The sequence below is a fragment of the Leishmania martiniquensis genome, chromosome 16, assembly GCF_017916325.1.
Source record: "Leishmania martiniquensis isolate LSCM1 chromosome 16, whole genome shotgun sequence".
Taxonomy (NCBI): Eukaryota; Euglenozoa; class Kinetoplastea; order Trypanosomatida; family Trypanosomatidae; genus Leishmania; species Leishmania martiniquensis.
In genome coordinates this window covers 644,340-657,247 of record NC_090151.1, presented here as the reverse complement: position 1 = coordinate 657,247, position 12,908 = coordinate 644,340, and the positions used below count along the sequence as shown (strand labels likewise).

At 58.5% G+C, this 12,908-nt stretch overlaps 5 protein-coding genes across 5 annotated transcripts; all 5 read right to left on the bottom strand.

Moving 5' to 3' along the window:
* Positions 1-489: 489 nt before the first annotated feature.
* LSCM1_05805 (uncharacterized protein) lies at positions 490-1,842 on the bottom strand (the record flags this gene model as incomplete). The annotated part of the gene is made up of 1 exon (XM_067323244.1): positions 490-1,842. One exon carries the CDS (start codon positions 1,840-1,842, stop codon positions 490-492), a length of 1,353 nt encoding a protein of 450 aa, XP_067179879.1.
* Positions 1,843-3,161: 1,319 nt separating this feature from the next.
* LSCM1_05804 (uncharacterized protein) lies at positions 3,162-3,968 on the bottom strand (the record flags this gene model as incomplete). Its single annotated transcript, XM_067323243.1, has 1 exon — positions 3,162-3,968. The coding sequence occupies one exon, from the start codon at positions 3,966-3,968 to the stop codon at positions 3,162-3,164; it is 807 nt and encodes a 268-aa protein (XP_067179878.1).
* Positions 3,969-6,131: 2,163 nt separating this feature from the next.
* On the bottom strand, positions 6,132-8,039 carry LSCM1_05803 (uncharacterized protein; the record flags this gene model as incomplete). Its single annotated transcript, XM_067323242.1, has 1 exon — positions 6,132-8,039. The coding sequence occupies one exon, from the start codon at positions 8,037-8,039 to the stop codon at positions 6,132-6,134; it is 1,908 nt and encodes a 635-aa protein (XP_067179877.1).
* An 878-nt stretch (positions 8,040-8,917) lies between these two features.
* Positions 8,918-9,766, bottom strand: LSCM1_05802 (uncharacterized protein; the record flags this gene model as incomplete). Its single annotated transcript, XM_067323241.1, has 1 exon — positions 8,918-9,766. The coding sequence occupies one exon, from the start codon at positions 9,764-9,766 to the stop codon at positions 8,918-8,920; it is 849 nt and encodes a 282-aa protein (XP_067179876.1).
* A 2,032-nt stretch (positions 9,767-11,798) lies between these two features.
* On the bottom strand, positions 11,799-12,821 carry LSCM1_05801 (uncharacterized protein; the record flags this gene model as incomplete). Its single annotated transcript, XM_067323240.1, has 1 exon — positions 11,799-12,821. The coding sequence occupies one exon, from the start codon at positions 12,819-12,821 to the stop codon at positions 11,799-11,801; it is 1,023 nt and encodes a 340-aa protein (XP_067179875.1).
* Between the last annotated feature and the right edge of the window lie 87 nt (positions 12,822-12,908).

Sequence of the window (12,908 nt, the reverse complement as noted above, 5' to 3'; positions counted from 1 at the left end):
ACAGAGATATACGCCACTCCAACGGAAGCACGGCCTCAGGTGCTTTGTGCTGTTGCCCCTCACTCCCTAACTTGCCGGTTCAGAATCTATCGGCGGGAGGGAGGGGGGCAGCAGTGGCAGGACATAGCAGAACGCACGGATAGGCACATTCGTGCGCCCGTGATTCAATCCTTCATAGTTCTACTCCGGAGCTACGCTGGTAGAAGAAAGGGAGGCGAGGCGGCAACAGCAGATGAGCCGTCCTCTTCAGCCCTCCCACCTTAAGGAGTCACACGGAGTTCGAACAGATTAAACGACCAAAAGAAAGCACCTCCGATTCGACGGGAGACAGACGCGGCGGTTGTAAAGCGGTGCTTTGGTGAGACGCATACACACACAAACAGGGAGAGAGGGAGAACGCGTGAGGGAGTGGGCGAGGAAGACCTAAACAAGCGCGGCCCACCACAATGGAAACTTAAGCCTCCAATCTCGATGTGCAGCTTTGCGGCCTTACAACGACCGGATCGGCACCTTCTGGCCGAGAAGGCTCTTAATCTGAAAGACTAACGCATCGCACTCACGCTGCACTTCGTCGCATTCCGCCTGGGCGATGAGTAGTTCTTCGCCAGGGGTACGAGGGCCAGGCAATGGGAAGCACTCTCGGCTGCCCTTCTCTGTGAAATCTGACGCCTCGGCTCGGTTGTCACATGCGGTGAGCTGAGGCGGGCCAGCTATGAGCTCAAACGCGGACTCGTACCAGCGACCGTTCCAGAGCGCTGTCGAGGTAGACCGTAACGGCCCAGGCTTCCCAGGAGCTTGCTTGGTGGAAGGCCGAGCGGCCGCCTTTATCTGGCACCGTACACGCAACTTCTCAGCCGCTACACCCAGACAGCGGCCTCCCGAGACGTGACGATGTAGTGCACCAGAGACACCTCGCAAGGCCTCAGGGGACCAGGTCGTCTCGGACGCCGACCTACCACCAGCGGCGGCCCATCGCGCGCTTCCACAGACCACCGCAGATGCGGTGCCCGGCGTGTAGCGAGCAAATATAGCAGTCAAGGTGCCGTCGCCTGAGTCGACGCACAGCGAGCGGATGAACGTGTGGAGAGGTGTCCGGAACTGCCGTCGCAATGCGCCAGCAGTATCTTTAGACTCGTCTTCCCATTCATACAGCCGCAGCCATGCTGGAGTACGAGGGAAAGCCGCGTCACCGGATGCGGTAGTGGAACTTGACAAAGATGCCCATGTATCGGTCCCAGCGGCAGTAGCGGCGATAGACTGCAAAGATGTCGGCCGCATAGCGTGAACCAAGTCGATTGAGGCAAGAGAGCGACCGCCAACAAACAGCTGCGTCTCATCTAGCGAGCATGCGAAGCAGGCCGCAGCGAAACCGCACAAGAGAGATGTCAGAACGGACCCGCTGCGCACATCGATTGCAAGCACGCGTCCGTCAGCCCCAAGAGTCACCAAAGATGTCCCATCGGAGAGGAAGCAGACTGCGACGACAGGAACAGCGTGCCCCGTGATCCGCCGGCACTGTGTGGCCCCAGGGTCGCGGTAAAGTGCGTGCAGGGGCAAGATGCAGCTGACAGCGTCGTGGCCACCCGTCGCGACAAGATGATGTGAGCTGACGGCGAGATCATAGATGGCCCCGCAGTGCAGTACCGTTTCGGTACGCGGCGCCAGGATGTGTGTGTCCTCACTGACGGGAGAGCAGAGTAGGATGCTGCCTTCGCTAGTACCAATGATCACCGCCTGGTCGCCAAGAAGCGAGACGGCACTGGTCGCCGTGATGCCATTATCAGCGTCCAGCACCGATTCCGCCGCGAGCGGCAGGTCGATGGTGATCTCCCTCACCGACATGAGTCTCACCCAGTTGTTGTGATAATGCACCCTTCGTGTCCAGGGGCGCCGCGATCTCGATGCGGAAGGAGAGCGAAGGCGAGTCACGAGAGATGGCGCGGCACGCTCGGGAGCAAAAAGGGGGGCACGTACAAAAAAAAAAGATTGACCGGTGTTGAGGATATAACTCTCGGCAAGAGTAGAACGGCGTGTAATGGACGCACAAGGCGGACGCGCGTTCAATAGTCAACGCAAATCAGCTCTCGCCTGTCTTTATTGCCCCTTTTTCTCCTAGAAAAGCACCTCAGACAGATATGGGTGCACCTGTGTCGCTGCTGATGCACGCAAGCGTCACGTCCGCTCATGCGCTGCGCGAGCCTGTCAGCCGCAGAGCGAAGACTTAAATAGGAAACGAAAAAAGGGAAGATGAGGAACGGAGTAGAGTTCGAAAAGGCGTTGCTGGGGAAGGCTGGAGTGGAGCGCTGGAGGGCGATCCGTTGCCTGGCCACTGACGGAACGCCCTCGAAGAGACTGGCATCACAAGAGGTTAGAGAGACGGATTCAGTGACAGAGATTCCCGTCGAGAGGCAGCTGCCATTTCATACCCTCAGGGCGAGAATACATGCACACGTGCTGATGTGCTTGGTGGGACCCTAAGTAGAAAGTCACGAGCGCAGTAGACGCTAGTACACGCGCCGCCTTCGCTTCTCGTGATTGGGCATGGCTGCAATCAGGCACTGCCGCAACTCTTCAGCTTCCAGATAACATCAGCAGCCGCACGGACACAGTTGCGCAGAGAGTGTAGAGGACACGGAGCGCCGGTCGGGGAGCTGATGAGCGACCACGTTTCTCCACGGCTGTGGTTGCATCGATTAAGGGCTACACCGACAGTGTGAAAAACGGCACGCGGCAACAGAACAGGCACACACACTTACACAGACAGAGAAACTGGTCGACATGCGATGACAGTAAGACAAACGACAGTCGAACAAAAAATATGAGTAGGTTAGCGCAATTACAGCTCCAACACGTTAGGGACCGCAGCCACTCCTGTGCACGGGGCCTTCACAACCGACTCACCGCGAGCAACCGCGGCCCTCGCATACTTGGAGGCAGGCAGAGCCGCTATTCTCAGGCCAATTCACCCACTACAAACATGCCGGCCCATACCCTCGCACCTACTCACGCACACACACACACATACACACACAGTCAAAAAGAGAAACCGGGTGGTGATACGCACATGCAGGCGCAACTCGAGTAAAGTCAACCGGAGGCATTGATCTGGGGCACAAAGAGGAGAGAAGCGACAGAGGGGGGGGGGCAGAGCACGGGGCACATCACCTCGACATGTTCATCAGCATGCCTGTGTCCTTCGGTACAAAGGTAACGTTCTGCATGGGCACGATCTGGTTGGCCACTTCTACCGCTGCCTCTATGCGGCGCAGCTCCAGTAGGCCAGAGCCCGACTTCTGAATGGCCTCGGAGATGAGGCGCGCTGACTCCGCCTCACCCTCAGCGCGCACCACGGCCGCACGACGCTTCTGCTCATTCTCCATCACCACATACCTGTAGCGCTCTGCCTCCTGCTGAGCCACCTGCTTCTGCTCCACCGCCGTCATGAAGTCGGCACCGAACTGGATGTCCACTAGCGAGAGGTCTTCGATGATGAGACCGAACTGATTCACCTTCTCCTGCATCAGCTGGTAAATGCGTGCGGAGACGGCGTCGCGCTTTTGGATGAGCTCCTCCGCCTTGTACTCTGCGACGACCGCCTTCAGGATTTCGTTGCTGACGGAGGGCAGGATGCGCTCGTCGTAGTCGACACCAAACGTGCGATAGATCTGCGGCAGGCGGTCAGCCATCGGGCGGAAAAGAACGCGCAGCCGCACGTTGACCATCTGCAAGTCTTTTGTTCCAGTCATTGTCTGCAGAGTGCGTGGGCGTACCCGCACGTTGAAGCGCAGAATTTCATCGAGGCCAATGATGCGCCCCTGCAAGCCTTCACCGTACACGGCATTCTTTAGCCCAGTGATTTTGTTGTAAAGAATGCACGCCTCACCGGGGTACACAACAAAGCAGCAGCTGTACACACTAAGGCCGGCAGCCATCGCACCGATGGCAATCTTCTGCAGCAGCTTCGACATCGCCAAGACGGAAGGAGAGAAGAGAGAACAAACAGCCGTGAGGCAGGTAACAGCGGCAGCAGCGAAGGCTGTTGGTAGGGCGCTGGTGAGCTCGACGTGTGTGAAGACCCTTAGGCGGTGGGGGACGCCCAGTGGCAGATGGAGTGCGATAAGCGAAAGAGTTGACGATCGCGGCAAGACAGAGGTGTTGAGACGGCCTGCGAAGTCAGCTAAGGGTGCCCCAAAGACGTCACGCGCACGCCAAGACTAGAAAAATTCAAAACAGGGGCACCCGTGCGATAGAAAAGGCGACAGTGCGTAGCGAACGAACAGCGAATCTGCGTGAGGGCCCTGTGGACGAAGTGCTGGAGGTGCATGTCGAGCATTCGGGGGCCATGGTGAGCATTCACGTCGGTGTCGATGCGCAGAGGTCCCGCGTGCATGCGATGGATGCAATGAGAGAAGGAGGGGTAAGGACGGTCGTTTCCATGCAGGAGACAGTGAGAGCCAAACGAGCAGGCGAGGAAGAAAGCGCGTCGAGTAAGCACCATCACAGTTGCAGGCAATGCGTGAATGGAAATGAGCTCGCGAGGCGTGCCCAAGCACACCAACCCGCACGCACACACAGTAGTGCTGACCGCACTCTTGAGAGTGGAGAGAGCCGTTCGCGCCCGACAGTGCTGCCAAAAGGCATCTTCCTCGATAATGCAGCATCTGATCCACCTATGCCTCTGCCTCACTCATGGGTACGGCACGCCCCCTTGATGCACTACTTTACGTCTGGGCTTACAGGCATACGCACAAGCACGACATCACAAGAACAACACAGCACACGCGCTAAAATTGAAAACAAAAAAAGACGGAATGGCCAAACGTGTGGCATAGGGAAGCGCACTTCCCAAAAAACACACGCACACACACACACAGCGTTGGCATCCCCCCTTTCGCCACCCTCTACCGGGTGTGCTGTACAGTAGCCCTGCCTCCGCCCCCGTCGCGCAGCACGAAGAATGACAGAATGGCGATACTTCAGGAAGGGACACCCAAAGATGCACATAGGCGCACACGCATGCACGCACACACGCGGGCAAACGAAGAATTAAAGTTACTCACAATCACATCAACGGCAGCAGTGACGCGGCGCAAACGACACGAGAGGGAGGAGGCGCGGTAAGGTAAGCTCAGCAAAATGTCTGAGGCAAGGTCCATGCATCCATCCTCCTCATCGCTCATTGTTATCACCGGTGTGCCCCTTCGCGCAGCACAGCATTGGGTCGGACTTTGTACGATAAAGCGCAGATGCTGTGCGCGCTGAAAGACGGCACAGACAATACAGTCGATCGAGCGAAGACGAGGAAGCGATAGAGGCAAGAGGGAGGGACAGAAAGGTCTTCAGACTCTACAATGCTCACGTGCGCCAACTCGCATGTACGCACGCATGCATCTGCTCGGGTTTACCCCTCAGAGCGAGCATGCCATCCTTAGCGGGCAGGTGCTGCCTCTCTTGGTGCGCCTACCCCCTTTCCCTGAAAGATCCTGTCGTCACCGGCGCCGCTTCACTCGCGTTGTCAACTCCTCGAATCCCTTTCCCCCCCCTTCCCCTCCCATTCACAGATACACCCCGTTGCCTTTCGTTTTCATTGACTCTTTTCCTGCCCATGTGGCGTAGTCTTCGGGTGGAGACGGGACGGGAGGGGGGAGAGGTGATGCCACGACAGCAGAGAAGGCGATCATAAACTAAACGGAAGAGAGAGAGAGAGAAGCCACTGTTACGCATCGCCCGCCTCATCAGACACACACGCACACTCTTTCCTCGCCTTTCCTCGGGTGGGTGTAGGTGTGAGAGAAGGTGGGCGCGGATGCAGTTTTTTTATTCGATTAAGGCAATTCATTACGCAGAAAAGACCCATACAAAGAAAAGCGTGCGCGGCCCCGTGGGCGCTCCCACACTCCAGTAAGCACACAGCCCCCCCTCCTCCGTTGCATGTGACAAGTGCATCGGCAATGCCAAGGAAAGGGCGAGAGAAGCGCCAACTCACCCCCAGAAGGCAACCCACCTTTCACCGACCTCCCACTAGCCATGCCGCCGCACCCTTCGTCATTGCTGTCTGCACGTCGCTGACGCGCACACAATGTAGTCAAGAACATAGAGCGCGCTGCAAAGGTGGGTGTAGGAGAGCAGCATTACTTGGGGAAGCGCCCTTTGTAGTCAGCTATAACCTTGGCACACAGTCCCTCCTCCACGTCCAGGCAGAGAAATTCGTCCAGCACCTCCACGTCCATTAGCTGCATCTGCAGCATAGAATGAATGATGCGACTGAGCAGCTTCTCAAGCCCGTCCTGTGCACCCTCAGGGTTGCAGATGCTGTAAACGACATCGAGATCCATGCGAATCATATTCTCCTCGTCGGTGGATGGCAGCGGTACGCGATCCCAAAAGGACATGAGCGTCTCCACGGCGTAGTCGTCGGGGCTTTCCAGCCGATTGTAGGTGAGGCGCAGCACGTTCGCCGCATCAAAGTACACATCAGCCCGCGTCTCCTGCTCAGTGGAGGTGAGGCGCAGCATACTCATGAAGCGTTCCCCAAACTTTGGTACGTCCTCTAAAAGGCCGTCCTCGATGGCGGATGCAAGGGCACTCGCAAAGCCGTCAAACACCTCTGTGTCGATCATGTAGAGGCCCACAACGAGGAAGCTGAAGGCCTCACGCTGGGCGTCCTTACGGGTGGTCGTGCAAGCTGAATGGATCACCTCCTGCGCCACCGCCACGCACAGCTCGCTCTCCGACTCAAAGAACCGGTCGCATGTGTTGAACTGATCCACCCAGTGGAGAATGACGTCATTCGTACGGTCTGCCACCCACTCCTGGAACATCGACAGCACGCGCAGCTCGAACTTCACGAGTTGCGCCTGCGGCGACGCCTCGCCGCGGAACGAGGCACCGGAAGCTGCAGAGGCCGAGGTCGTGACCGCCGCTGAAGAGGACAAGGCTGTTGTGCTAGCTGCCGGCACTGCACTCGACGTGCCGCGTCCCTCCAGCCCTTTGGCAGCCGAGGGCGCAGGTATTGGCGCTGGACCTGCCTTGGTCGTCGCAGCGTCACGCCAGCTTTTCGCAGCAGCAGCGGTGGTGCCTTGGTCACGGCCAACTTTCTTCAGGGGAGGGGCAGCGGCATGTTTCTTGTCCTTCCCATGGCTTGATGGCAAGGCGGCCTTGACGGGCTTTGGCTTTGAGCCCCAGTCGCTCTTGCGGAGATCCAACAGGTCCATGATCTTGAAGCGAATGCGGGGCGGGTACGGGCAGTCAGGCTTTTTGTTGAAGTTCTCGAGGGAGGTGAAGTAGCGGTCCAGCGTCTTCTTGTGGTTCTTGTCGAGGCGATCGCCGATGGTGTTGAGGAGCGCAGCGAGCAGTTCGATATTCTCGCTGCTTGGGAAGCCCGTTTCGTCGCTGCAGCGCATCGTCAGATCCATGACGGTGAACATGGTCGAGTGCGTCAGAGCTGTGCAAAGGTACAGCTCACCGATAAAGCGCATGTTCGACCGCTTGCGTCGCATTACATTAGAGCGCTCGTACTCGAGCTGCTCCTCTGACTTGTCCTCCATCTTTGACAGCTCCTGGGAGAGGGTGCGGAACTCGTACTGTACCGTGCTGATGAGGGCGTCACGCAGCTGCGACTGGGGCCTTTCGCCCTTGTGGCCATCACGCAGAACAGTTGCCTCATATAACGCGAGGCTGTGGCACACACCGGCGTAAAGCTTACTGTTCTCTGGCTCGTCAAGCGCCTTCTTGAAGATGATCTTGACCACCATGTTCATGATATCCCCCGTGGCGAAGAGCTCCTTGGTGAGCAGCTTGTCCACCATGATGTCCTTGTTCTTCTCGGTCAGCTTGTTCAGCGTGCCGTTCAGCAGTCGCTGCACCCACTCCTCCGTCGTTTGAGCGGTGCCCTTCGCAACCCAGGCATTCTCGCCGCGCACTAGCTTCGTCTGCGTCAGCCGGCGCCGCCGCACCACTTCATCCAGAGAGAAGCCCGGGTACGGCGGCTCCAGGTAGTTGTTTCGCACACATCTGATCTGCTCCACCGTGTACTGCATAGTCGTATCTGCCAAGCGCGTTGGCGGAGGGGGTAGGGGGGTCGGTGAGAGTGAGAGGAGTAAGGCAGTGTCAAAGATTCAGGTGCGCCACGCGGCCGGGGAGTGTTGCGCTCGCACGCGTGAGTGAGTGCGCTGGGGTGTGTGTGGGGGGGGGGGAAGTTGGAAGAGGTGGTGTGAGTCGCTACAAGAGGGCGAGCAGGCCGAGAAGATTTCAGCGGTAGAGGCGCGTAGCTGTGTTACAGGAGTGTACGAGGTGTTTGTGTGTGCGTGTGCTTGCGTGTGAGGGGAGGGTCAGGGGCAAAGTTGATTGTTAACCAAGTCCATTAAAGCACCACCCGAAGCAGTGGCGAGCGTGAAGGGAGCACACGTGCGCACAACGGATGAGAGAGAGGGAAAGAGGCGGTAGCGTGGCGGTGAAGAGAAAAGCGAAAGAGCAACCGCCCGGTGTGTGCGCGCGTGTGAAAGCGAGCCGGTTAGGTCTGTGGGCAACGCGCGTTCAAACATTCACCGCTTCCGACGTGGTGAAGGTCACGGCACGGGCTGTGCTATGAGCGAGAGACGCAGGCACACTAAGCCCTTGAAAAAGCGCACGTAGAAACGACACGCTGGCAACACTTCCTCCATCAAGCCCCCGGCCAGACGCCGTACAGCCACATATACGCCAGCCCCCGTGAAAGCGGAAGGCCTTGACTGAGCCAAGGAATCGTGTCCTGTGGTGAATTTAGAAGGTTCAGTACTCTTAGGAGCGGGGCACGTAGAGAGAGAAAGACCGCAACCTGAGGAGCGCCGCGCCGGGGCGCGAGCTGATACGTGGCGGGCAAAGCCCGATGAGGCACCGACGCGCTCGGACCCTTCCCTGTCAAGGGTTGCCGCTTTGCTCAGCTGTTCAAAATGGAGTTGAGGAAGTCCGCGTCATCCTCTGGCATCGAGGACGCAACCTTCGCGCTTCTGTCCCCCAAGGATGCAGAGTGCGCGTCGTTAACAGCCTCCATCTCGGTTGAGACAGCAGACCTCGCCTCAGCTTCGGGGGTGGCCCAGAAGCGCGAGGCCATCGCCAGCCGCTTTGGTAGAAAGCCCGGCTCCGTGCGGCCCCTCTCCTTGTCAATGATGATCGAGTACCCCTTCAGTCGCTTCTTGCGATGAAACTGGACGGCTTTGCGGGCCTCCCCAACGAGGTTGAACTCTACAAAGGCGTAGCGGCGGCTTTTTCCGGTCTTGCGGTCGCGTACGATGCGCACGTTCAACACGCGACCAAACTGATCAGCAAAGTGGCGCACATCTTCTTCCACCGTCTCGGGATGCAGGTTGGCCATGACGACGGTGCGCAGGGGGTCTGAGCGGACGTTGATGTCGGTGAAAACGTTTCGGCGCTCACCTTCACTCCTCATCTGAGCCGCCCACGCCTCCTGTTTGGAGCACGTGAATGTCGCAGTCGCCACCGCATGTGCCGTGAGGGTTGGTGAGGATGGCAGCGAGGCATCCGCCTTGGCGTCACGAAGGCGCATGTCCTCATTCTCCTGATTCGCTAGCGCTAGTGCGGCCTTGAAGGCGTTGTAGCACGAGCGGTCTTTTGTGATGCCGTGCTGGCGCCGGTGCAGTCGGCCAATGGAAGGCGGCGGTGGCCTTGCCTGGAAGAAGGCGCGCTTCCATGCGGCATGCGCGTCCTGCCGCTGCTGCGCCGCCGCCCTCTTTCGCTGCAGCCGCGAACCTTCTTCATGACTCTCCATGCTCAAGGAAAAGAAAGTGCGACTGGTGGGCGGTCGCAACGGTATATGGCCTTCCGCTTGGCGTCTGTGCGTGTGCGATTCGTCTTTGATGGTTTCATTTAGTGGACCGCTACGGGTGCGCGAGTGAGAAAAAGGCGGGCCAGTCAGCCTCTACATTCGCTTTAGCATAAACGCAGAGGCGCGCGTTTAGCGGGGGCTGTGAGTGTGTGTATCAGGGGAAGTACCGGCGTGGAACTGCGTCACCTGCTGCCGCTGGTGCGTGCTTGGGTATGATGTGTGTGTACGTTTCACGCTTAGCACACATAGACACACGAGAAGGGGTAGGAGAGAGCGCGCGCACTAAAAAGAGCCAAGTCGGAGCACATGTGGCACAGGAGCATCTCATCACTGAAAACATAAGGAGCCTGGAGGGTGAGGTGAGAACAGACCGTCTGCCTGAGCGTTCATGAGCGGGAGGGGGGACGAGATCGCGAGCAGGGGAGCGTGATCTTTGCAGGAACTGTGAGCAGCGCCGCTGTAACTGAGCTGCGGGGAAGCCTTGGTGCTGCACGTCGAATACACAAGACAGGAGAAAGGGCGGCGACAAGCGTCGTGTCAACTGCGGAGGTGGGAAAGCGGAGGGCGGCAAGAAGCACTGCAATACAAGAGCGTCCCCGCATCTACACCTCTGAACCACCTACTTCAAGTACGGATATATATATATGTGTGTGTGTGCGCGTGCTTTCACAGGTCGATGGCACTGAATGCGGTGTGCTGCACCGTTACTGTGCACATGCAGCACCAAACAACGCCGAGCGTCGCACAGATCGAAAAAATGACAGAGAGTGATGTGCATCAGTGCCGGTGGCGCGCAAAAGGGACCCTCTCCTCAGCGGAAGAGGAGCATTAGAAGAGCCGAGAAAAGATCTTCTCACAAATACGCACCCCTGAGCGCTTCCCCGCCCCTCTCCTATCTATTGAGGTACGGGGCTCCTCTATTCCCAACGAGAGCTCCTTCCAACTTACACGGACTATATATATATATATATGTGTGTAGGAAGCTGCACGGATGTGTGCGCGTGTTGCGGTGCCACACAAAAACGAGAGGAGCAGATGCAACAGCCACAATGGTCGCAGCGGTCGTAGAAAAGGCCACAGGTGAAAGCGGACAGAGCTCAAAGATAGGCTCCGGCACCTGCGGCACGCTTCAAGTTCCTTGCACAGTCTTTAAGAGGGCACTGCTTCAGACCTTTGCGAACGACGGCGGTGGCAACGGTAACAATGGCAAAAAGAAATGAAGCAACGGCAGCGACTGACGCGGAAGAGCTGAGAGAGAGAGAGAGCGACGTTTCCAAGGGGACCTGATCATGGGGGAGGGGAGGGGAGGGGGCCAGCATCAGGTCCCACAGGACATCCCCGCAGCAAGGCCGCTCTCGGTCGCCACTCTCTCCATGTCCGCAGCCGCAGAGAAGAGGAGAAACGAGAAGCAAAAGACATCCGAGGAATGAGACGCAGCCCATCAGCTCTCACGGTGAGCCTCCCGCCCACCCCTTCCCTGCTGCCCTCCGCCGCTGTGCCTCCGCTATTCGTTACGTTTTCACCACCGTCAGCTGGCAGCACAAGTGAAGAAGCGCGACTGAGACGAGTGAGCCTCTTGGCAACGGCGCATGCATCCATAGAAGCACCCGGAATCGCACGATGGCTCCCTCCGATCCGCGCCTTCCAAGGAGCGGGGCAAAGGAAGCGCACACACATTCCGTGAAAGAGCAACAGAGAGCCCCATGGGCCAGAGAGGATATCAAGACAGCACAACAAAGAGAAAGAGACAGCGGGCCCATGGGGAAGGAGGGAAGAGGGGGCCGTGAAGGGCCTGCGTCGCACTACTCTACCATGTCCTGTCTTTGACGCGAGAGAGCTGACGGCTGCGCTTGAGCAAGAGCGAGAGCAGAGAGAGGAAAAAGTATGGCTGGCCGTGCCCGCATGGCCCAAGATGCTGAAGCGCGGCCTTCAGCTGCGCGCAGACGGACGAATTGGCGATGCTCGCCCTGTGTGTTCACGGGCGGAGCTCGATCGTGACGCCCTCTGTCATTAGGCGCTCGATGATGGGTTCAAGCATACGCTGAATGTGCTCCTCCACCTTCTTCCCTGCCCCTGGCACCGCTACAAGGTTCGACTCCACCCTGTAGCGCTTAATGGGATCACCAAAGAGCTGCACCTTAATGCGGCGCTTCTTCACGACGGCGCACTTGCTTATCAAGTCGATAAGAGAGTGCCGTGGTGGACTTGGCGCCGCCGAGAGACTTGCACTGCTGCGAGTGCCGCTGCTGCCCATCCCCGCGGCATCTATGTTCACAGCAGGACTCCCTTGTGGAGAAGCGAGAGCAGAAGGAACAGCCGATACACGGCTGCTCGGAACCAGTTCTGGCGGACGCATCGCTCGCCGTCCGCCAGCACCGAGCAGCACGCCGTAGCCGGAGCTTGGATGTCCGCCAGCGCGTGAGCTTCGAGTCACGCTCGACTGGGTCGCTGAAAGAGACGAAGGTACACTACGCGGCAGTCGCCTCAGCGACGAAAATGATGTGGCCGTTCTGGTGCGCAACGTGACGGTAAGTCCCATCGCAGAGCCCGGCCTCAGCAGCGACGTGCCCTCACTTCCCGCCACATCTTCGATTTCCTGAAATACCTCAATGGACGCGACCCCATCCACGTGGATGTCACTCAGAGTCATCTCCAGCGGGCAGTAGAAGGGCATCGCGAGGTTGAGGTCGCTGCTCAAGGTCGAATTGGCACCGACGGTGTCGACGTTCACCTGCAGCCCACGCAGTTTGAGGGAGAACTCGCCGTCGTATCGCACCTTCACCATAAGCGCTGTATGCTCCAGCGATAGTTCCCTGATGCCAGTCAGCATCACCTGCGGTGGCGTGCTGCCAATCTCTGGAAGCTCCACGTGAACGAGGCCGCGGACCACTTTGCTCTCTCCATTCGCCATGGCACCCCGAATGGATGTCTCGAGGGCAACGCGGATCGCCTCTCGGCTCTCGAGGCTCCACGTCTGCGGCCAGTCCCAGCGCAGCATTCCCCCACCATTCCTCCTGGTGTTCAGTGCCTGAGCCGCTTCGCTGTCGGAAGGGTCTCTATGGCGATGAGGGGGGGTCGCAGCCAC